Source organism: Danio rerio, chromosome 13, assembly GCF_052040795.2.
Source record: "Danio rerio strain M-AB ecotype USA chromosome 13, GRCz13ab, whole genome shotgun sequence".
Taxonomy (NCBI): domain Eukaryota; kingdom Metazoa; phylum Chordata; class Actinopteri; order Cypriniformes; family Danionidae; genus Danio; species Danio rerio.
The window spans coordinates 37,481,305-37,507,230 of record NC_141033.1 but is presented as its reverse complement, the minus strand read 5'-3'; the positions used below and the strand labels follow the sequence as shown (position 1 = coordinate 37,507,230).

Here is a 25,926-nt window from a genome sequence, read left to right as displayed (position 1 = left end):
TTGTTCACTGTATGAAATGCAGCACAGCTGGGATTTGGAAAAAAGGTTTTTCTTTCATCATTGGCAGAAGAAAGTCAATACAGGTAAGTCAACAGTAAGTAAATGACAGATTTTTCAATTTTGACGTGATAGATCCCTCTAACACTAAAATTTCTGACATAACAACCCCTTTATAAAACTAAATGCATCGCTGTTTAAACAGTTTAAACAAAGTGCTTGATTTTATGAGCATCTGATATGGTGAAAGTATTTACTGTACTCATTTGTTATATTGATCATATCTGACGCAGAACAAGGCAGGGCCATTAACTTCCCTTAGTTCTGAGAGCTTTTCCAGCATTGATTGTTCTGTGCGAGTCTCCGTGGGACTGACGCAACATGAAACACTGTTCTGAAGGAGAGCCTGCTTGTCCAGATGCACACCAGGAAAAAGATTAAATGAGAACAGGCTCCTCAGGGTCACCTACTGCCACTTCCTTTAGACTAGCAGCACTGTTCCGCATGGATAAAGCTTGAATAAATATGAACCACTTCCATTGATCAGACCTGAGTGATGAAATACATTTTTTTTTCCTTTGTCAAAAAAAAAAAAAAAAAACTCTCAAACAAAACCACAAAAAGACTTATGGACTATCTTAGATATGGATTTCCAAGTCAAACATGCCTTTAATGTTGGAAAGGTTATGTGCATTTCTGCAAGGGCCCCAGACCTGACTGCTCCAAATCAATGCAAATGACTCATTTCTGCCAACTTCCAGAAAATCTCAAGTTATCACCTGCTCCCACTCACACAGTTATGTTTATGTGAGTAATCTTGTATTTATCATATGCATGGGTTTTAAAAGAAAGTTCACTCAAAAGTAAAAAATAAAGGAATAGATCACTTTATATACATAAATAAAGATTCTAGGGCATTACATTCCTTGATCTTGTTGTATATACTACAGACAAATTAAAAATTAAAAAAGTAGAAGACAACTGAAATCACAATGGCTGCGTCCGAAACCGCTTACTTCCATACTATATAGTACACTAAAATCAGTATGCGAGCCGAGTAGTATGTCCGAATTCATAGAATTCGAAAATCAGTAGGCGAGAAGTACCTGGATGACTTACTACTTCCGGCGAGATTCTGAAGTGCGCATCCCATGCCCGCTGCGCTATCCCATAATGCCCTGTGAAAGAATTCATGAATGAAAGTGAGGCGACGCAACTGACGCAGGTAGGTCACGTGACCATGAAAAATGGCGGATGTGTGTACGTCCAAATTTTATTCATACTGTATAGAGCGTACTTTTCTAATGGCCGAGTAGTATGTTCAAATTCAAATGCAGTACCTACTGAGTAGTAGGCGGTTTCGGACTCAGCCAATCTGTTGCTAATGACCTGCAAACTTACAATCAAATCAGTGATCAGATTAATCAAATTATTTGCCTTAATCTAATCAAGACATTAATTTTGATTTATTTATAATGATTAAGGTGTTTACATGTGTTGCTTTTTGAATGTTTTTTTCATGATCCGGTATAGTCGTAATAGCACATAAATCGATTGACTTCATTGCGTCACTACGCTATCCATATTTCCTCTGAAGTTTCATGTAATTTCGGGTTTTTTATTTATAATTTGTCAACTTTAACTGTACTTTGGCACTTTCACTTTCATTCAGAAACATTTCATGCATGCCTCCTGTGACAAACGAGATACTGGATGCGAGCATCAACTGCTGGAAGAGTGTTATTTTAATGGAATTTGATACCGCATACAGTATGGGGAAAAAAAAAAACTGCATTTCACGATGCAGGTGTCTGTGGTCCTTTAATGACTCAGTAGGTGCAAAGAATAGTGTCAAACAGCCATTTGTGTATGGAATATCCTGTTAGAAAAATGCAATAAAAATCCTACATGATGGTAATAGTTAGTTTAAGGTGTTTACATGTCTGCACAGCACTTCAACAATGCAACTAAATTGACGTATACTCCAAATGTCTTAACGAATTCTATTTAGTACGATTATGACCTGGATTAGGGTAATAAAAAAATCACTCTTTTCATGGTAGACTCTTAATCAGAGCATTTAAATCGGATTATTGGTGTAAATGTAAACATACTCATTGGATTTTGGTTTTCTGAATATTTCAGATAAGTTCACACTACAATTGTTAGTTTGCCCTAAAATGAACATTGTGTTATTAATTACTTACCCTCAGGTTGATCCAGCCCCCTATGACTTTTGTTCGTCTTCACAACACAAATTTAGATAATTTATGTGAAATTTGAGAGCTCCCTCATTTTCCATATACAACAAAGCTTCTGATTCCTTCAAAGTTCAAGAATGGTACCAAAATGCCCTTCCAGCCACAATCAAGTAATGGGAAACACCCATACACACTCACTCACACATGTTTAGGCCAATTTTATTTATTTAATTCACCTATAGCATATTTCTTTGGACTGTAGGAAAAACAGCACCAGGAACACCCGGAGGAAACCCACGCGAACAAAGGGAGAACATGCAAACTTCACATAGAAATGCCTCCTGGTCCAGCTGAGACTCAAACCAGCGACCTTCTTGCTGTGCAGAAAAAGTGCTAACCACTGAGCCATCGAGCCACCCTAAATTCTACATGAAGCCCCTTTAAACAGCAACTGGAAAGCAAAACAAATTTTGACTGGTCAGTTCATGTCGAGACCTTTTCTCTATAAATTGACAGCTCTTGGCAAGAATAAGCTGCAGACCACAATTTGATGTCAAAAAAAGTCAAAAGTAAATTTCCTGCTGACATGTTCAAAGAAATCAGCTTTCTCCGTCAATCTTTTTGACATTTGTGAAATTTCCTGTCTTCTCTTCATTGTTTTCCATTTCTAGCTTGATGACTCCCATGATGGCTTCAAAGAAACATAATGGGTTTTTACATTTTCAAACGTGTGCTCGGAAATTTGACAACAGTAATCTAACCTTGGTCAGAAAAAGTGGTTCTGCCTGCCCCTTGCTGTATGCGTTTTTAAAAGGATTTCCATTAGCTTCAGGTTAAACACACTCAAAATATTTATGACAGAAACCACACTTTTTTCTGAGAAAACAGAAACTGGAGCTTGGATGCAAATGTTCAGTTGAAAGCGAAGGGAAATGTAGCTGGATTGGAGACAGATATGCTTCTACATCAAGGACAGGTCTCACAGGCAAAAGCTAATCCATGGCTTTTTTGATCTATATTTTGAAACTACTGCAAAAACACAGTTGTTGGAGTAATGTGATGGTGAGAAAGAGCCGTTAAGACTGCAATGCCTTACATTCGGATTCAGTATTACATAGCAGATATACACCAGGGTAACGAGAGACACTTCTGAGGGCAATTTTCACTGATGAAATTGTTAGAAAGGGTTGATGTGATACTCTTTGACATCTCTTTGTTAAGATGATAAATGACAAGATATGCAAATGAGGACTGGCTTTCGGTAAACATCCTTGCTTCCAAAGGAATTTATGAGAAAGATGAGGTGTGGGATGACATTATCTGATTTTTCCAGATGATTCGCAATCAAAAGTCCTTTTCATGTGTTTGCTTGTCATTGATGCACATTTTTTTCAAAGCTAAAAGATTCCCCATTAACACATTTCGCATTTAGCACTCATTAATAATCACATTTTTCATTATAATGTATGCAAGAGGTGCTAACCTTGCCCTTTTTCACAAACACCGCTGTCAAAATCTTAGAAATGTAGTTTTGTGGGATTAGTTTTGTAGTGACTAATTTCCTTAAACTTTAAAAGAGACAAAGAACAAACAAGTGCACTATATTTTATATTGCACAGTGTTTTATTTTTCCTTCAGTTCTTAATCTTTATGGGCTAAATTCCTCATAATGAGATTTTACAAAGACATCACTGAATCAAAAATAACTTCAGTTAAGTGATTATATTAAAAGGATTACTTATCATCTAAAATGATTACATTGTGTACAAGATGCTATTGGGTTCTATATTTTATCTGACTAAAAGACGCCATCATTTTCTATTTGGACATTATATATACAGTTGAAGTCATAATTATTTGCCTCGTATATTTTTTTCACAATTTCTGTTAAACGGAAATATTTTTTTTCAATACATTTCTAAACATAATAGTTTTAATGACTAATTTCTAATAATTGCTATCTTTTATTTTTGCCATGACGAGAGTACATTATATTTTAATAGAGATTTTTTAACATACTAGTATTTAACCTTAAGTGCCATTTAACAGCTTTACTAGGTTAATTAGGCATGGTTAGTTAGTAAATCATTGTTTAACAGTGTGTTTTTTTTTCAGAAGACAGTCAGAAAATATTGCTTAAAGTTGCAGCAGGTGATTGTCTTCAGAAGCAGTTTTTGTTGTGCTTGTTGAAAGCCTCTTCACATTCCAATAGTAATGATTAAAATAAAGGATCTAAATATATTTATATGTATTATATCCTAGGTAAGGCATAAGAATAAAAATGTTCATCAAATAAAAAAAAAACATTCCCATAATTGTGATAAGTAGCCCAAACTGTCTGTCAGCAAATGTAGATTTGTTCAATTGCAATCATGCGAACACGAGAGAGTGACAGCGGTAAAAACAAATGCTGAATCAAAACTTTTTAAAATCCTGAATCAATATTGGAGTTACTTTTGCACGCTGGAGGAAGGACGACACCATGGCTGTAGTATTTCTTTGAGACAGGTAATGTTCTGTTTTAAAACTATTTAAGCCACGTAAAGCTTATGTAGATTGTGTTGTTACGAATGGGTTACTGTATATGCACAAAAGTGTTGTTCAGCCTGAAATCTTACAGCGAAATATTGACGTAACTATTTTCAATTTCATTAGCATTTCACCTTTTACAGCATTGATAATGATAATCGATTGATGTTGAAATGTTTATTAAAAATAGTTTTTTTTTTTTGTTTAGTTTAATAACAAAACATAAGTAAATAGCGCTGTAAGAGCCAGTTATGCATAATTCATTTGTGATAATAATTTAGTTAAGGTTAAAACATGATAAAAATTGATATTTAAATTTAATAAGAATTCATTGTGATTGTATTATCTAAAATGCATAATTTAGTAATTGATATAATTTAAAAACCTTTAATATGGTATTTTGGCTTCCGACAGTAATACGTCATGAGGTCATTAGTTCATACGTTTTAGGCAGATTGCAGTTATGGATGTTGGAAGCAACACAGTTTTTTGACCGAGCTGATCGAGTCTATTGTAACTTTGTATTTTTGTTTGCATTTGTTCAGTAAACCTTTTTTAAAAGAAGATTCGGTCTTACTCGCATTTTTGCAAATACTGGTTGTTGGAATTGAAGCTGCAAAAGGTGGTACATAAGGATTTGCACGAAAGGTGTGCCACTATAAGCGCTATTCCACCTACAGTATAGCCTGCTTTACTGAGGTGAAGTTGGTTTCATATTTTATTACATTGGTTAATTTTTGAACATTGACAACCTGTGACATGCTCCCTACATTGTTTACCATGCTACTCTGAATCTTCTGTCTGAAATAGCATGTAAGTTTGGCTTAGTAATAAGTGCAAGGCCTGCACCCCGCTGGCCAAGCACTAAGCAGAGTCGCTTTAGGACAAAGCTGTTGAGAGAGTGAGACCAGTGATCCTGGCATGCATGAAATATTACACATTATGACAAGTTTTGCTTGCTACACAACTGAAAACGTGCTAGATATAATACAGTTTTTCGTTCGGTTTTGTAGTATTATAAAGTACTATACTAAAGTGTAGTATTATATACGTTATATATATATGAATTTCATTGATTTGTTCGCCGATGTCTACTGCATAGTCCTCTATTTGTCGAGTGACAGCATTTACGTTTTAAAAACTCAAGATTCATTTATATTTAATTGACACATATTTTCAATTAGCTTTTTTGTAGTGCAATAAAACAAAAAAACAAACAAACAAAAAAGGTTAGGTCAAATTAGAAATGATAATCTTTGTTAAAGGCATTGCCCCAACTCCTCAATCATTTTCAGATGGCATGGTGGGCCAAATCAAAGGTTTCATTGGGCAAACTTTGGCTCACGGGCCCTACTTTGGGCATCTCTGATCTCGTGGGTTGTCTACTGTCATCTTTTAGGTGCGTGTTTGTGATTTCAGGAGTAGTGGCTTTGGACGGCAGGGGAGGGTTTCAAAGAAATTATGCTAAGAGATAGCATTTTGACACATCACCTACTGCACTTTTAAGGGGGCTATTAATAACCACCTTTAAATGGTTTAATAATATATTTAAAAACTGATTTTATTCTAGCCAAAACAAGAAAAATTAGATAACTAAAAATAAAACTTTCTCCCAAAAGAAAAAAAATATTCTAGGAATATTCTACGAATATTGTTCTGTTAAACATTATTCTGAAAATTATTGAAAAAAAAAAAAAAATCTGCAGCAGCGCTAATAACTTCATCTGTATGTGCTACTGTTAGTTTGTGATAAAGATGTCCTCATGAAGATAAAAAAAAGCCTTTGGAAATCAATTTTGTGAGTTGATATAACGTCTTTATAAAAACACACATGACCTTCACATAATACAAAAATCGTCTCCATTCTATCCCCAAGAGACTCCTCTCACACTTCTGACTGTGCAGCACCAAAAACCTGCTACTTCTCAATAGCCTTTTCCCCATCTCTCTTTAAGACACCTTCCCGGCAGACCGAAACTCTGATCCATCCAGTCTACAGCCCCATTGGCCTCTGCAAACAGCCATCTATCTCCTGAAAGCCATGTGTACACTCTGCCTGCCAACAGTAATACATTATTACCAGACACAGAGGTGAGTTTCCTGGAGTCCATGCATCAATACCCTGATGGCAGGCACCGTCACTGGAGTGTTGTTGCGGAGAAGGGCATTCTTCCAATCCCAATAGTTTATAGAGGACCATAGTCTTGGATGGACCACGAGAAGGGGCATCAGAGCTCAGCATCTCTCACTATAGACCCCAGCAAAGATGTTGTGCGATACGGGCCATGAGGCAAGCAGGCACTCAAGACAAATCGTTTTCTGTTTTTAGGTCTGAGGGTTTGGAGAGAGTGTGAGTGAACCTGACAGAAAAACCCATCAAACGCTGATGGAGGGAAGATTTACTGGGGTAAAATCTGGTCAGACATGATAAAAAATGAAGTGTCTGTCCAATGCTGAAAACACTTTATATTGTCTGAGAGAAGAAAAAAAAAACTAAATCAACTGTAAACATTTAACCACTGGATCAACTTTAAAAGTACTTAAACATGTGGATGGATGAATGGATGGATGGATGGATAGACAGACAGACAGACAGACAGATAGATAGATAGATAGATAGATAGATAGATAGATAGATAGATAGATAGATAGATAGATAGATAGATAGATAGATAGATAGATAGATAGATAGATAGATAGATAGATAGATAGATAGATAGATAGATGATAGATAGACGGACAGACAGACAGACAGAGATGGAGGGACAGACAGACAGACAGACTGGATAGATGGACGGACGGACGGACGGACGGACGGACAGACAGACAGACAGACAGACAGATAGATTGGATGGACGGATGGACGGACGGACGGACAGACAGACAGACAGATAGATGGACGGACGCACAGACAGACAGAGATGGACGGACGGACGGACGGATGGACAGACAGACAGAGATGGACGAACGGACAGACGGACAGACAGACAGACAGACAGACAGACAGATGGGCGGACGAACAGACAGACAGAGACGGACGGACGGACAGATAGATAGATAGATTGGATGGATGGATGGATGGATGGATGGATGGATGGATGGATGGATGGATGGATGGATGGATGGAAGGACGGACGGACAAAATCTTAGATACATCGACAGACAGACAGACAGACAGACAGACAGACAGACAGACAGACAGACAGACAGACAGACAGACAGACAGACAGACAGACAGACAGACAGACAGACAGACAGATAGATAGATAGATAGATAGATAGATAGATAGATAGATAGATAGATAGATAGATAGATAGATAGATAGATAGATAGATAGATAGATAGATAGATAGACAGATAGACCTTCTTGAAGGCGACAGTGCTAACCACTAAGCTGCATCTGTAATTTTAGAGTTATTTATTTAATTTGATCCAACAGTTCACTTTTTACAGAGTAGACAGCAATTCAAAGAGAAATGCAACCAAAACTTCATAAAGTCAGGTTCAACTGAAAGTTTTCTTTTCTTTTTATTATTATTTTTCTGGTTCACACTAAACAAAAGCTGTTTCACTACCACTAGACTATCCCATGTTGCACTAGCAGGAAGCAGTGTTTGTTTTTTCTTTTTGTCCATGTCTTATCTTGCCTAAGGAAAGTGAGACAGGACTGTGAATGGTGTCCCTCAAAATAAAAATAAAACTCCCTGTCCACAAATGCATTCCTGTATCCTTTGGTTCACACTGATACATGTTAAAAATAAATGAATAAGCAGCTTCTAAATTTTTTATAGGTGAAGAAATACATGGTTCAAAGACATTTTTACTACTACAAATCCACAAATTTTATAAGACTTTCAGGTAAATATTCATAACCCAATGTTTCATGTAATATTTACATGGTAAATAGGAAAAAATACACCTTCGAATTTATTTCAGAATATCGTAAAATACATGGCAGCCTATGTAGTTTTTATTTATTGTTATATCTATGTTAAATTAAATGTGCTAATGCTTGCAGAACACTTTTAGATGAAATGTGAGCATGTTATTGGCCAAGGACAGAATTAACTTTCATTTGTCATTTACACACAAAATATTAGAATAATGACAGAAAATGACACACAAAAAATATAGAACTAAATGACTGCTAGAACTGCAATTTCATTTAATATTATTTAAAAGATGACAATTAAAAAATGGCAAATAGTCCATAACATTATAAATAATAACTTTTTAATAAATAGTAAACACAATAAGCAACCAAAAAACGTTTCTCAAAAGACAAAAATACTATGATTAGTAAAAGTAAAAAAAACATTCTATGGTAAAAACAGAAGAATAGTGTGCTCATACACTACTCTAGATGGCGCTCTAGCACTCACTCTGGCAGTTCTGTACCTTCAGGTAAATATAAAAGGCTGGTCACATTTTGGTCTAAAATCGCAAGAAAAACATGAGGCACATCGTTCACTGGGTTCTATTTGAAAAAAAAAAAAACATTCCTATGCCTTAATCCCTTTTGAGGCATTTGATTTCTTTAAATCCTTCACTGCAAATGGGTGTTTAAAGTGGCCAGTTTCGAACACTTCTGTTCTAAAATTCAATATGGCGGCCATTTTTTTTTTTACTTTAAGCGCCAAGGGTCTCCATTTAAAAAAAAGAATTTGTGCACGCAAAGAATATGACATATGAATGCCAAATTTAATATGGGGATTTGGCATTAATCTGGAATAATCCCTTTATTCCACCTCCAATTCTAAATAATAAGTTAGTCTATTGACCTTATTCTCCGCAGACGAGCGGACGCTGCCATTTGAATCTTTTTGGCACGAGACTTCCGGTCTCATTCACTTCCATTCATTTTTAGACATTATAAACTGCTCGTTTCACTGTTTGATGTTGCAAACTGATATTTCCTTGTTATATTATTCTACTTGGTCTGTATAGTCATGCAAACATTTGTTTGTAGAGCAAGTAGTTTGACCGTTTTTTGCCGTTTATTATTCCTTGTCATTTCTCCCATAGGCGACTGAAACGGAAGTTCTAAGACAATCGCGAAAACAGGCGCACTTCCGCATTTTAGAATAAGGTCAATACAGCAAACTGCAAAGCTGCGAGTTGCCTCTTTCCCCTATGAAAAGAACACCATGTGAATAGATGGGCCTCACGATTTTATTTGAAATTTAAACATTATTCATTCATTCCCTTTATTTATCTGGGGTTGCCACAGTGGAATGAACCACCAACTAATCCAGCTTATGTTTAGCACAGCGGATGCCCTTCCAGCTCCAACCCATCACTAGAAAATATGTAATCATTAATTAAAATATGTTCAAGTATACAGATATTTGTTTATGCTGTTATATTAATGACTTCTGCAAAACTTTTGCATGCCGAAAAAACAGCATGTCAAAATTAAATTTTTTAGGTTTTCAATGTGAAGCAGCAATGCTTTCTGCTGTTCTGACGTCAGCTTCAGATGTGAATAAAAGTAGTTCCTCATACAAAAGGATTTTTGGAACTCTCTGTGTTTGATTTATGATATATATATATATATACACACACACACTATTATGCTGTCGAACTGTTGTATAAACACAATATTACACTTTTAACAGTGCGATATGGTTGTATATCATCACTGGTGGACACTAAGGCTCTCGAACTGCAGTCTTGTGCCAACGCACGCCTCCCACCAGTGTCAATATACAGCCACATTACACTGCTACTCGAGTGATATTGCTCATTTAAATAATAAAATTGCATTATATGCTTTTGTATTGATTGTTTTTTACGATTGTTTTTTTTCCATAGATTGTTTTAAATTATTCATATTTGATACAGATTTAAAAATGGAACATCTCATCTTTGATCAACATATAAAATAAAAAAGTTAGAATGGGTTTATACTTTGATATTGCACATACAGTATGAGTTTCTTTCCAGTAGTAATGCAAGAATTATATCTCATGATACTATACACTACACTATTTCAAAACGTAATGAAATCACATTTGACTAACATAAATCATAATCATTCTTATTATTATGTAGTCTCCTGCTTTTCTGATGTAATATTCATAGGGTATGGACAGAAAACGTATAACTAGTTTTATCTATATGGTCACAGACACAGCCATCAAAGCAGTACTGCCTTGACACAGACAATGTTCACTGTTTAGCCAAACTGAGAATGACTCACTGCAGAAGCAGGTTGGAAAAGATAAAACAGCAATGCAAAGGAAGAGAGGGGCGGAGAAGATGCTGTCTGATTGACAGCAAAGGGTGCAAAAATATATGAAAGAGAGAGAGAGAAAGAGAGAGAGAGAACACAACGAAGCAGCATGAGAAATAGTGAGAGGAAGTGCCTCAGGATATTGCCTGAAACTTTCATTAGTCAAGGCAGTTCTTTTTTTTTTCTCTAATACTAAACGCCTGCTTCATCATAATTGAGTCATGTGCTTTGGAGATCTTAATTAAAGCTGCTGCAAAAGAAAGTGGCCAAGAGACACATCTGACCCTCTGACCATGTGAAGACCTCCACCTCCACTCTCATTTATTCCATTTGTCCCACATTTTCCATCTCATTCTGTAAAACGTCTTCGAAATCTTCCTTCATTTTTCCTTCTTGTAGTCTAAGACTTCAGCAAACTGCCATCCCTTCTTGAGTTTCTCCTTTGAACCATCGCTTGCAGCAGTTTTCAACAGGTTTTGTCACAGAACAATGAACATTAAGAAGTTCTACCAGGAAGTTATCCCTGCCTTTACCGTCAACACCATATAGGAAGTGTTTATGTTTCACTGATTGCAATAGGCTGAAAATCACTTCTCAATATCTGTAATATGCCAGAACATGTACAGGTGCTATCAAATTATATGCTTGCAGAAACTCTACCAGCTGTTGGGTAAAACAGTATTATTGTTTATTAGATATGTCAACAGGTCTGTTAACTAATTGTTGACCAGACTGCACAGTAACTTTTCAGTCTGAAAACAAGCCATGACCTCTCTTTTATTTTTTCATTTCCCTCAGTGGCCAGATTTACCTACCACACATACTTAGTTCTCAGCTTTTAATTCAGTGACCAGATTTACCTACCACACATACTTAGTTCTCAGCTTTTATTTCAGGGGTTCTCAAACTTTTCAGCCTGTGACCCATAAAATAACAACTCCAGTGACTCGCGACCCCCACTATGCTCATAGTTGGTTATAAACTTACAAATATTGCACACAATGGTGCACACACCATTGGGTACTATATAAAAATAAGCATATTGACAACACAAAAAACAAACATATCGTTTTTTTTTATAGTCATTATTCATTTGTGTAATTTAATATTTACCTCACTTAATGAGAGTTGTGCATGGGCACAAGGTTTACAGCACAAGACTACACTTGGTTTCATTTTGGAGACCGTCACTTGGAGATCTTCCTCCATGTTCAGTCATAGGTTTTATTTTTAATGTATGTGAGTGCCATAAAGGTGTCAAAGTTAACATTGCGCTTTAAAAGTAATCTTCTGCAACTAACGCTATTGCTGTAATGTTAGCCTAGCATAATAAAATTTAACGAATGAATGAATGTTATGATAGATTGGTGGCGACACGGTGGCGCAGTGGGTAGCGCTGTCGCCTCACAGCAAAAATGTCTTAGCTTTGGTTCAAGCCTTAGCTGAGTTAGTTGGCATTTCTGTGTGGAGTTTGCATGTTCTTCCCGTGATTGTGTGGGTTTCCTTTGGGTGCTCCAGTTTCCCCCACAAGTCCAAAGACATGCAGTATAGGTGAATTAGGTAAGCTAAATTGTCCGTAGTGTATGAGAGTGAATGAGTGTATATGGATGTTTCCCAGTGATGGGTTGCAGCTGGAAAGGCATCTGCTGCGTAAAACATGTGCTGGATAAAATGGCGGTTCATTCTGCTGTGGCTACCCCAGATTAATAAAGGGAGTAAGCTGAAAAGAAAATGAATGAATGGATTATAGATTGGAAGATAAAATATAACAAATAAAATAAATAATACATTAAAAATAAACAGTTAATCAAGGTGTCATGGTGGCGCAGTATGTAGCACCATCGCCGATAAGAAATAGAATGACTGAATGAATGAATGAATGAACAGTTAATTGACTAATTAGTTTGAATGAAACTAATTTATTAATATTAATTGATCATTAAGCATCATGTACAAACATTGGAAGCTTAAGCCTGCTTTAATATTGAAAATATGTATAATAATTGCTAATACTTGAAAAAAAACACAGATTGAGTCATCCTTATATAATCTGATGTATATAAAGAATTAAAATTGATCACATAATTGGTGATCTGGAATAGTATTCATGAAAACTGTTTAATTTGTGATTGACCTGAAAATTCCTGATCGGAACACTCTTCCTAGCTCTGAATGATTTATTCACTGAATGTTCTCATCTGCATATACCATTGTGTTGTTCCTGCAATCAAAACAGACGTATGACCCAATTTGGGTCGCACTGGCTTGCATCACCTCTCTCTTTCTCAGTTCTCACCATCTGTTTTTCCCTCTGTGACAGACAGAGGGTGCTTTCTTTACCAGCCCTCCCTCACCGGCACTGACAGCTCTGAGGAATGTTACGTGGCTCCTGAAACCCCCTGGAGCTCACCTGTCCAATTCAAGGTTGGATAAACAGTCATGACCTTACCGCACACATCACAACACCTCAGGGATAGTGCCCTGTACTACACACTGTTCTAATTGCAAGCTAAATTTCATCATCTATTTATTATTTAGATCTTCTTTTTTTCTGAGTTCCTAACATCAATAAAAGCATCCTAAATTTATTTTCATTCTTATGACACCTGGGGCTAAAAACCCCCAAACAGCGAAACACAAATGAAGCATTCAAAATGTTGAAATGTTGAATGTTGAAAATGTTGCCTGCTGCTTTGAATGCATTCAGATAGGCCTTCTGAAGGGTTTTGATTGGCTGATTAGCATTCTGATGCGTTCTGATTGGTTGTCAACATTTTTATTTTTTCATCTGCTAGACAAAAGTGTGTTTAAAGTAATTCTAGGGATATTGTTTATCAGTGCCATTATCATTTTAATTGTGAAGTGAACTCGGCTATGCCCCGAATCGCACACTATACATTATGCACTATATACTCTACCGTCCAGTGTAAGGTTTTTACTTACTTGATAATGTTATTTTGTCATTCATTATTCTGTGAGTATTCTGTGAATCTAAAAGCTTTGTCGGTTATGTAATCAAAGCTGCAAAATGAGTGCAAGAAATGTCTAACGTTCCTTCCTTTTTTTGTCTAAACACAGTCCTTCATCCGGTATTCAATTATCACTTTTTCTTTTTAGAATTTTCAGTGTCAAAGCACTACTTGACAATTAATACTTATAAATCTACAGTTTTAAAGAGCCCCTATTTTGCATAAAAAGGGTCATACTTTGCTTTTTTCAAAGACAGGCTGATATGCATGCAAGGTCAAACGACATTTTCATTGTCTTATACCATGCATTTATTTTTATCTAATTATCCCAATGACGCTCATATGATTTGTTCAGCGATTCATTTGTTCCCTAACCGCTCTTTAGCGCAATGCTAATCTGCGCTGATTAGTCTGATGACCCAGTCTATTGCGATTGGTCCACTGCGTTCAACATGAGACCATTACGGCTTATCAACATTGTCGAAGTGTATGTGTAAGCCCAATGTAGGAGAGCATTAAAGAAATGCAGTTTAACACCAGCATATTGCTCTATTCTTAAACATAAGTAAAAACAGTGACACACATTCAGTATTAATCCACACAGTGGCTAGGGCTGGACAATAATTCAATATCAATATATCGCGATAGATTTTTTTTTCAATAAACACTTCATCAATAGTTTTCATGTGAAGGAATGTCCACTCTGAAGACAAAACAATGCCTTCCACAATTGACTGCTATTCATTTGTACCCATTTTGTATACAGTATATATCAAAAATGTAAAAATAAATAAATTGAAATGTGAAACAAAACTGCCCACAGCATTCACCCTGACCCAGCATACCAACTTGCTTTTTTCCATTGCAAAAATAATGAAAAATGCTTTACATATGACAATGCACTAAAACAATACAATCCTATGCTAGCAGATGGCTAGGGGCGTATCGTCTTGCCTGTAAATAGTTTCATTTAATCGTAATATTACTTTGAATGTTAAGACATGGTAAGTTGATGCGAAGCTTTCGAAATATCATGCTTTTAATGACTGACATGCTGCTTTAGGTGCCTAAAAGTTGTAATTTCTTTCATATAGTTAACAGTTTTAAGAGATGATTTCAATATGGCTTGAAACATATTGAATCTTGACAGCTTTGTACTGCAGATGATCTCTAGATCTCTAATACAGAAACTCTAAACTCTAGACTCAAAACTAAGATTTCTTTTAAATTTACAATGATTAAAACAATATTTGTATATTGCTTAATGTGAACAAGCTCTTACACCAACACAGATTTGTGCAACTAGAGCACACACACATAAATTCTTTCTTAATGTGTGCTATATGCTCCAAGTTCCATGATTAGACAAATTCCAAGTGAAAGTAAAGTTTTATAATATCTTCTTTTTTTCTCTGCAGGGCAAAGGGAAAAATGAAAAGCACTATTACACCACTGTATCTACATTTCTGTGCCATTTAATAATTTCCCCCTGCATTGCTTGAGGAGACCGTCTAGAAAATCAGGTCAGACCCAGCTGATGAAGAAATTATGTGATTTAATGGCCCCTGAGGGTCAACACAAATATAGCACTGCATTAACTCTCAACCCCTCCTAGGACAGAGCAGCAAGGACATCACCCATAAACATCAAGTGCGAGACACGACACAGACGAAACGCTGCCTGCCATAAATAAAATGGCTAGCAAAACGATAACGAGCAGAATTACATTATGCCATTCATTTCAATTCACATACTCTACTTTCTTATGCATAGTGAATTATCATAAATGAACATTTCATTATCTGATTATAAGTGCCCCTCTTGAAATAGTCTGTATTAAAAATTATATTACTAATTAGAGAGCAAACTTTCATGTCTATGCCTACTTTTCCATCAGCCTCTTGAACAATATTGTACATGGTCTCTGTCAAACGCACATACCTTTTGAAATTGACCACTAGGTGGAGGAGATGCTCTTTGCAGCAGGTGTGTTGTGTTCACCTTTCCAGGGTACTTTATTTCATTTTAGCATCATCACCAAGAAATCCAAACAATGCGAAACAAAATCTGGAAGACAAGACAAATGAGTCAAACTAGGATTCATCTGAATATAAAATATTCTCATTAAAGATCAAAAGGAAGAAGAAAGGCATGCTGCTTCATATGAACCCTTTTTAGCAAGAGGCTTTGTACACACTGAAATGGAGCACTGCTGGAGTAACTCTCCCACTGTTTTCCATTTAGAAGAGATTTCTCCCTTTTATTGCAGGTACAGATGTAAACTGCTTTCTGAACTTCATTTGCATAGTCATTAGCAAAATAGAAGCACCTCTAACACAAACACACCCAGTCATGTAGTCTTGTTAAATGAGGTCAGGAGAGTTCGAAACAGCGAGGTTTCCTGAAGCGTAAAAATGATAATCTTCTTCTTTTATCTTTACTTAACATGTCACCTTACTTTAAAAAACAAAATGCCGCAGGAAGGGATTGGTTAGCAGGCAGACATGCAGCTCAGCGGGTATTCTTGTAAAACCATCACAAAGATTTGATCAAAATCTAGAGGAATTGAAAACTTTTGTATTTGTGTAGTTTTGTACAGTGGGGTGCAAATGTAGGAGACAGTAAAAATATATATTCTGATGCTTAAAAGATTTTTTTTTAAATAAAGCTTTAAGCTATAACATGATCCTCAGGATTATCTGCATATGATCATATTCAGTTCATGATCTGCTGGTATTGAGCAAATTAACATGGCAAATTAAGAAATTCTTAAAATGTAACCTGTTTGTTTTTCACTCTGATTTTTTAAAATAATAAAACAATGTGTCACCTGAAAAAAAGATGATTTTTTTAAATGTTAGCTACCTTTTTCCCCAAAACAGACTTTTAAAAAGTATACAGTGGCATAATACAGTGATGAAATCAGATGGAAATACCATACAGGTCTACTTAATATTTTTAATAAGGCCATTACTGCATGATTGCTCATTTACTGTGGTATTTGCATGGTACTCTACGGTTAATTAAAAAACATAATTTTACGACGTATGCTGTATATTAAGTTGGAGGTTTTTAAATTATTATTATGAATAATAATGTATCATTTTAATTGTCATTAAATACAATTACCTGCGTCACAGAGTCGCCTCTTCACGAGCACGCGCAGAACTTCACAACAAACGATGTCTTTCATTTAAGAATATAACTTAGCTTAGCTTTCTTGTCGATAAATTTCAACTCCATCGCGTGAACTCTTACTTTGGCGGAAACAGGTAAATTTAAACCATATTTCAGTACGTTACGTGAATATGCTGATAGTAAAATGTAACTTGCTAGGATGCTAACGCTAAACGATTTAGTTTTGCTGCTAACCACGTCGAAAGATTCGTTCGCGAATTATGAATCGCTAGTGCCATTGAAATTACTTAAACGTGTGTGTGTGCTTAAATTTTTAATTATAAATATATTTACGCATAATATAACCTATTACCTATATTACCTGACGTAACTGTTAATATATTATAGTTTGTAATACTCATATGAATTGCTGTATGAAAAAAACTGACCCAAAACAAATACCATGACTAATGCTTTAAAACAAAACACAAGTCGTGACAAGACTGATAAGTAGGGCCAGACAGGATCTGCAGATGTTTTTTTTTTTTTTTTTTTTTTGCTAAGTTATTTCTGCTGAGAATTTTGTAAAAAAAAAAAAATAAAAATCTAATTTATGCGGAATTATTTTGGGAGTATCTAAACTTAAAACCTAACATATGAAATACAAAATAATACCTTTTTAACTTTTATTTAATATCTACATTGCAAATCCATCTAGACCCACTTATTTGGTAAACTAAGTCTATCATATAATTTATCTACTTAAAGACGGAAAATATTACTTTACAAACTGTGTTGTAAATAAATCAAATAAATACTTTTATATTAGTCAATATTATAACTGAAATTAACTTAAAAACTGATAAATATACATTGACATTTACAGAATAGACTCGATGAACTAAAAATCGTACAGATTCTTTGTAGGCCTACTGATAAGATATCATTTGGGGGAAATTACCTTGTTACAATATTTTTTACACTAACTTAGCAGCTCTTAATGCATAAAATACACTTTTACACGAAAAGTTTCGCCTTTATATAATGCAAGAATAACAGCATTAACTTTGAAAAAGTCCTAATTAAATAATAATTGCACAATGAAATAGTTGCAAACATAAATCAAACAACAAGGCCTTTCCTGCATCACTAATTGTAAGACTCATTAGAGGTCTTCAGTGAGAGTGTAGAGAAACCTGCCACACAAATATGAGATAAATAATGAGTGCTAATATTAATAAAGCTAATGATGCTTGACAGATCTAGGCTAGCGCAGTTCCCTTAGCACAAAGTCTCTGGCAGAGGATTAGGAGGCTCATGGGGGATAGAGGTGGACAGAGTGAACGATTCAGGCTTTAGTGAGGAGAGAAAAAGAGGGAGAGAGCAGGACAGGGAGGATCAGTGGTTAATTAGCAGTGACAGTTCCACGCTTGGTCCAGCATTGGTTCAGACAGCTGCAGGCTGCTGCCAGCTACTAGTGCCACGCGGTGCCACTCCCGTTCTCTCTTCATTTCCATCTAGACAGATCTGTTTCTTCCACTAGATCCGTTTCTTCAAGATATATTGTCTTTTCCATTAGTCTCCTTTCTTCCATCTAGATGTATCTTCATTATTTACTCACTCAGTCGCTTAGGTATTTGTTGCTCTCAAATACATAGCATACACTCACTGGCCACTTCATTAGGTACACCTCTCCGACTGCTTGTCAGTGCAAATGTCTAATAAGCCAATCAAATGGCAGCAACTCAGAACATTTAGGCATGTAGACATGGTCAAGACAATCTGCTGCAGTTCAATCAAAGCATCAGAATAGGGAAGAAAGGTGATTTAAGTGACTTTGATTGTGGCATGGTTGTTGGTGCCAGACAGACTGGTGTGAATATTTCAGAAACTGCTGATCTACTGGGATTTTCACACACAACCATCTCTAGGGTTTACAGAGAATGGTCTAAAAAAGGACATGGTCTGGATGGACATGGTCAATATTGTTGCTGACCATGTCCATCCTTTGATGACCATAGTGTACCCATCTTTTGATGGCTACTTCCAGCAGGATAACACACAATGTCATAAAGCATGAATCATCTCAGACTGGTTTCTTGAACATGACAATGAGTTGACTGTACTCAAATGGCCTCCACAGTCACCAGAGCTCAATTCAAAAGAGCACCTTTGGGATGTGGTGGAACGGGAGATTCACATCATGGATGTGCAGCCAACAAACCTGCTGCAACTGCGTGATGCTATCATGTCAATATGAACCAAATCTCTGAAGAATGTTTTTAAGTACCTTGTTGAATCTATGCCACAAAGAATTAAGGCAGTTCTGAAGGCAAAAGTTGGTCCAACTCAGTACTAGTAAGGTGTACCTAATAAAGTGGCCGGTGAGTGTATATGTACAAGGGCTGCATGATATTGGAAAAAAAAAAAGGTGACTGTTTGGTTTTTCTGCATTATATAATTTGACCAGATAACTTGAACAGCTCAACTTGGAAAGACTTCATAATTGTATATGGATTAGGATGATTTCATTGGACATATAATCTGCCTAGTTAACCAAAAAGAGTTTTCTGGTTTACTGTAGAGTCTAATTGTATCAGATACAGAAATTAAAAAATCTAATGGAAATAAATAACACTGCAAAGTCTTAATTTTATTAACATAAACAATTAATCTATGTTAAAACTACTAATGTTATAATTACTTATACACAAACGGTTTGAATACATGTGACATCTCACAGGCATAGGCCTTAAAAACAAAGCAAACAAGCAAATAAAAATTGGCATTCTATTATGGTCAAACTTTACAATGTGGTTCCTGGTCAACTATAATCCCACTCGAACTAAAACTGAACTGCATTGCAGATCCTCCAATGTGACTATCGCGGATTTACACATTGTGATATCAATGCTGAAACAATACATTGTGCAGCCCTAATATGTATATGTGCGTATACATTATTGTCAAGAGCACAACCCTTTTGATGACACATGGGAAGAAAAGTTGGCTTCAGAAATTTTTTCACAATGACTTCTTGTTTTGTGGTGAAGACTTCCCACATTCTGCTGAATGCCGTTGGAGTGGTAGTTATGCTGAAGGCAGCAATGAGATTGTAAGCTCATCTTAGATGCAGAAGAAAACATTTGTCACATTTGTTTTAAGGCTTCAAATGCAATGTATAAAAATACATTCACTAAATCATTATATCTTATTGGAAATAAAACCACACACAGAGCACTGTTGTTCTAATTATAAAAATAAAAAAGTTGAAAAATCTTGAAAAGTAAAATATAAAAACGTATTAAATTTTATTTGATTAAATAGTGGTTATTAAACTAGTGGTACACGTACCACAGTTTGAGAACCACTGATCTAAACACATTTCGAGCTTTATTTAGGGATGCCATGATGTGACTATTTTAAGAATTATTTGTGACCCTCAAAATACTTGTTAAAATTATTTAAAAGGCAGATGTAAACTAAAGATGACATTTTCAAAAATAATACAAAGGTACCACTTCTGATAATGAAAACAGTGCAAGAGTGACAAAAGCATTCAAACCTTACTAAAGCTTTACACCTGCAACCTTCTGGGTGGCCTCTCAGATCAAGGACCCTTGCATTCAGAGGCACAGTCTATAAACCATTTTTGATTACTAGATTTTACAAATACACAAACACAGTTAAATCTGGGTAATTTTAGACCAGTTTTAAAAAGTATGACCATGCTGTTAGGTAAGCTACCCTTAAGGCGCATATTGCATCGTTCACATTTTTTTACTTCCTATAATCTACCTCAGACAGTCAGTCATGGTCACTTGCAGCAGTTTTACTTTTGCTTTTCATTTGTTATAAAGTGTATTCCGGGGGAGATTCAGAACGACTGACACCAAGTTTGACAACTCCACAGGGTCTTCACAAAAAAAAAAACAGGATCTCTTTCATTATCAACGAAGGTGTCAGAAGGCAGCGCACAGTCGCGTCGCGTCGCTCCTCTGATCTCCGTGAACACTTCCTGGTCCAAAGTTGTATGTAGCTACACAAATCAAAGTCATTTGAGCATGAAGCCGGATGGTGGACTCACATCAGGGAATTACACTTCATCGGACTCGCACACATTTATCTAAACTGAGGGACAGAGAAGTTCAATATCGCTATAATTCATCCCTGATGCTTCGCAAACATGATACGAACTGAGGAACTTCATTCATGCAACGGGACGCTGAAGTCTCGTTCTGGCCAGAAGCAAACGGAAAACTACACCTTGAAAAATGGATATCACAAAAATGAAAAGGTATACCAAACTTAGTCATCAAGTGAAGCGTGGTGTTTCTAAAAACGACAGTGTAATGACAAGGGTGATCTTAAAGTTCACTCGAAGTAGTTCGTACTGCTGTACTTCTGTTTCTATAACATAAGTTTGATATAGTTCACACTGAGTTTGAATTGTGAGTTTCGATTCATTTAAGCGAATCGGTTCGTTTAGTTGGCTTGTTCAGAAGAGTCAGTCAAAAGTTCGGTTCGAGTCATCACTAAAGTGTGCTTATGTTTTGTTACTGTAATAAATGTTTGTGCTCATAAAATTAGTGGCACTATAACCATACTTTTGCTGTATTATTTGTATTTTTAGCCACATGCAAAACTATGAAATCTACTCATACTAGTAAACTTTAATACAAACCAGTATTGCATTTAAATGTTGCTATTAGCAAATATAGCTTGAGCACACATAGAAATGACATTTACAAGTATGTAAATAGAAATGTTCAGTTCACGGTTTATGTCCGAATGCCATTTCTCTACTAAATTATAGTATCATTATGCTGTTGCCTTATGAGTACTGTTTTGTCAACCTTGTAGGTGCAGAAAAATGGAAACGGTTTTCATCAGCCTCGAGTTAGGGGTGAAGATTCATTCGAGGAGGCCCCCATGTATGTGGCGGTCCTAACATACATGGGTTATGGGATTGTAATACTTTTTGGATATTTCAGGGACTTCTTAAGAGCTGTTGGGTTAGAGAAGTGCCATCAGGCCCAGGAGAGAGAAGAGCAGAAGGTAGGTTTGCTCCCCTTTTAATAGGTTTCCCATAGTAACTGATATGTTAAGGTAAGTTACAGTAGCTTGTTACAGTTTGTTTTGCTCTAGTTTTTATTGCATACTCAGAAGAAAATCTTATTTTTATTGTTATTATTTTGAACTTTACCCCTTGTAAACCTTTGACTAAATTTGACTTTTTATTTCAAGATTGGGAAAACAGCTTACTGTGTTTCAAAGAAGCTAAAATGTTTATTTGGCAAGACTATTTTATTCTCAAACATGAAGTGTTTTCCTTCACATCATTTGCTCACTCTTCACTATGGAAACTCTCCATGATATGTCATGTTGTGGAGGTTAAAGACGCAATTAAACCCCAGTGGAGAGTGAGTTCATTATTTCTGCTCTCAGTCTGTCCACTGAGAATGCAGCCTTCACAAAGATGACTCTTTTATACACATTTCTCACTCAAAGCTGGTGGCAGTGCATTAGATGTTATTCAAAGGCCTAAACTGAGTTTTTGAAGTTTAGTTGGCAAGATCATAAAACAGTAAGCTTTCAGAAGGAGTCACACCTTTAGCAAACTAAATAGCATTGTATTGGTCTGAGCGAACACATTGAGGATTTTCAGTTTTGTGCTTGCCATGTTTTTCACGATCACTGCAGCCAAATTGGCACCGTTTAAATCTTCTAAGCTAGTTCTAATCTGCAAAAGTGCACAAACAGAAGTCAGTAAGAATCGAGTCCAACAGACTTTTGAGTGTTGGAATGCTGATATAGCAGCATTAATATCCAATGAAAATAAATATATGAGCCGGAAAAGAGCTGGTTTTACTTCAGCACTGCATATTTCACAGAGTGTGCTTGATGTGTAGACTTATACACTCCATTAGCATTTAAGAGTAAAATTTACATGTGGCCTCAAATGATCTCACTGCGTTTCCGATCTCCCTATTCCTGTTTTACAGGGGTTTCTACTTTGCCGTTTGAGACACACCAGCAAAGCTGTGTTCTTGTGTATTCTTTGTGTTAAATGAAAAAAAAGGCTACAAGAATCAATAAGAGTGCAGTTTTATTTTGAGCTTTTTTGGCATCTTAAGAATGAATCCAAGCTCTGAAACGCTAGGGAAAGATCAAACATCTCCTCAGTGACCAGAAAAGCTTATGATTGGCAGTCAAAAGCCTAGGCAAAAAACTTGTAAAAGTCAGACGGCCATTTGTTGTACTTTTGTTATTTTCAGCTGTCTGAACTGTCTCTATAATAAGATTCGTAGCAATTTGAAGTAGGTTTAATAATGACAACACAATGAAGAGTCTGCTTAGTCCTCCCTCGTGTTCTCTGGCAGAGTTTACTTAAGGACAAGATGTGGGTGAGTCTCATAGGACTCTGATGCTCTCAGAGCAGATGGTATTGAAACATTCACCAGGTTGTAACTACCCAAATGCAAACAGTGTCTTTTTACGGCTGATCTCGTGTCAGCTGTGGCTCATCTTTTTAATGAATGAGCAAATTGTGTAGGGGAGGCACAAAACACTGGACGTCAGTTTGTTTTAAAATTGCTGCTGGTCATTATGTAATAACTGATTTCTTATATTACAGGACTTTGTTCCCCTTTACCAAGATTTTGAAAACTTCTACAAACGAAATCTGTACATGAGAGTCAGGGACAACTGGAATCGGCCCATATGCAGTCTTCCCGGTCCGGTTTTTGACCTCATGGAAAGGGTCTCGGATGATTACAACTGGACTTTCCGGTATATCAATGCACTTCATTAAATTTAGATAGTGTGAGATGTTTCTGGCACAGGATGTCCTTCACAGTCTTGCTTAACCAGCAAAACTGGTCAACCAACTCTACCAGAACAAGCATGCATATTTTTCACCAGATCAGCACAAAGTATGACTTTCTATTCTTACTGATCTAATCTGGTCTTTTCACGTGGGTAGAAATATATTCAAATATGATATTATATCTTTGTCATTGTTTAAAAATGCATAGTCAATCATTTTTTTATGTAAGAAAATTATACTTTTATTACACAAGGGTGTTTTAAATCAATCACATTTGACAATTAAGACTTAAAAATATATATATTTCTGAAGAAACATACAACTATAAGAATAATCGAAACACAGCTTTGTCATCAAAGGAATAGAAAACTAACATTAAAATGTTTTTATTATATCTTTGATCAAATACATGCCATGTTGAGTAAAAGCATTATGTTTGTGTTTTCACTTAGCAGTTTGGTAAATGCTGCTTTGTAATAAGCACAGCTCTCCTATATTACAGCCATTGAGTGTGGAACTACATCTGTGTATGTATTTGTAACAGCTTGGTTAATGTGTTATTCCACTGCAGATTAACTGGGAGAACCATTGAGAACGTCATAAACATGGGCTCCTACAACTATCTGGGTTTCGCTGAAAACAACGTTGACTTCCTTAAAACTGTGGCAGAGAAGACCAGACAATACGGGGTGGGTGTCTGCAGCACAAGACAGGAACTAGGTATGTGTGTGGTTTCGCCACAATCTAAAACTAACTGTATTTACAGAAACAGCTCCTCTATAGCATCTACCTCTGTTTTCACTAAGCACTGTAGGTTGTTTAAAAGCAAAGTTCATCCAAAATGAAAAACCATCATTTACTCGCACTTCACCTGTTTTAAACCAGTTTTGTTTTTTGTTCTGTTGAAGAATACTCAAGAATGCTGTAACAACTGACATCCATAGTAAAAAAAAAACATACCATGGAAGTAAATAGTTACAGGTTTTTATTCTCTTCAAAATATCTTTTGTGTTTAATAGAACAAAGAAGCTCAAACAGGTTTGTGACGCCTAAATGTTGAATAAATGATGACAGAATTTTCTTTTTTTAACAACTATGGTGGTTTAGTTAAAGCAATGTAAACCCCAAATACATTCTCTATATGTGATCAAACCTGTTTAAGCAGATTTCTTTTACTGTTAAAACAGAAGTTTGTACACTGTAAAACCCAACAGGCAACTTTATCAGATGAAATGAGTGTAGTTAACTCAAAATTGACTGAAAGTTAATTTTACTCATTTGAAAAGAGTTTTGAACTCCATGTTGAAGGTAATGAGTTAATTAAATATCTCATTACTTCAACTTAAATGGAGTAAGTTCACAGTACTCGTATATATTCGTTTTTTACCTCATGTTTTGTCGCAATCCGTTTCCTCAAACGGTTTGAGTTGCCTTAACTTATTGGGTTTTTCAGTACTCAGTTGGTTTGTGTTCTCCTCATTTATTGGGTTTTACTGTGCTCAAATTGCTTAATTTACTCAAATAGGTTAAGTTTACTGTGCTTATTATTATTCCTTTTTGAACTTGAATGGTTTGTTGCAATCGGTTTCCTCAAATGGTTTAAGTTACCATAACTTTTTGGCTTTTACTGTGTAAGTTTGCAAGTTTTCTCTTGGTGATTCATTAAAGGCCATACCTGTTTTTCAATGTGCAGCCTAGGTTGATGTTTGACTAAAATGTTACATATCTCCCACTATCTATAACAGCTTTATTACTCTACATGAGTTGTGATTAGCCACATGTCCCATAATGATCTTCCCCATATTTCCATTTGTGTGTCACATGGTTTGCGTGGGTTAAAAGCTGGCTTGTTTGAATAAGGGCTTAGAGATGAAATCTTGTGTGCAATTGTTTAGAGCAGGGCTATTCAATTGGTGGCCCGCAGGCCGAACCCGGCCCTGAGGCAATTTGTTCTGGCTCTCCAAATAGTGTGACCAAGACATCAAAAATAAACTTTGCTAAAAAACGGTCGCTATAGTTATGACGTGACGTGCGTCTGTTCAATACAG

The 25,926-nt window shown here is 36.0% G+C and overlaps 2 protein-coding genes across 24 annotated transcripts in view; one reads left to right on the top strand and one right to left on the bottom strand.

Moving 5' to 3' along the window:
* LOC141377032 (uncharacterized) overlaps positions 1–25,926 on the bottom strand; it is a 316,142-nt gene that overhangs the window by 187,141 nt on the left and 103,075 nt on the right. For 6 of the 19 annotated variants that reach the window (XR_015506215.1, XR_015506214.1, XR_015506211.1 and 3 more), the window contains one exon: positions 15,874–15,999. The gene's annotated coding sequence lies outside the window, so the exon portion shown is untranslated. Of the gene's footprint in view, positions 1–2,405; positions 2,650–10,277; positions 11,775–11,823; positions 15,345–15,873; positions 16,000–17,061; positions 17,549–25,926 lie in introns of those variants that run through there. The other 13 variants (XR_015506223.1, XR_015506221.1, XM_087279574.1 and 10 more) reach the window with 11 other exon arrangements.
* The window catches only part of sptlc3 (serine palmitoyltransferase, long chain base subunit 3), a 60,370-nt gene continuing 55,449 nt past the window's right edge, over positions 21,006–25,926 (top strand). For 4 of the 5 annotated variants that reach the window (XR_015505090.2, XR_015505089.2, XM_087277801.1 and 1 more), the window contains exons 1-4: positions 21,081–21,346; positions 21,913–22,107; positions 23,687–23,841; positions 24,450–24,598. Coding sequence is in view for 3 of the 5 variants with exons in the window: in XM_087277801.1 (XP_087133927.1) it covers positions 21,236–21,346; positions 21,913–22,107; positions 23,687–23,841; positions 24,450–24,598 (610 nt within the window). In the remaining 2 variants the exon portion in view is untranslated. Of the gene's footprint in view, positions 21,347–21,912; positions 22,108–23,686; positions 23,842–24,449; positions 24,599–25,926 lie in introns of all 5 variants that reach the window. The other variant, NM_001003562.3, reaches the window with a different exon arrangement.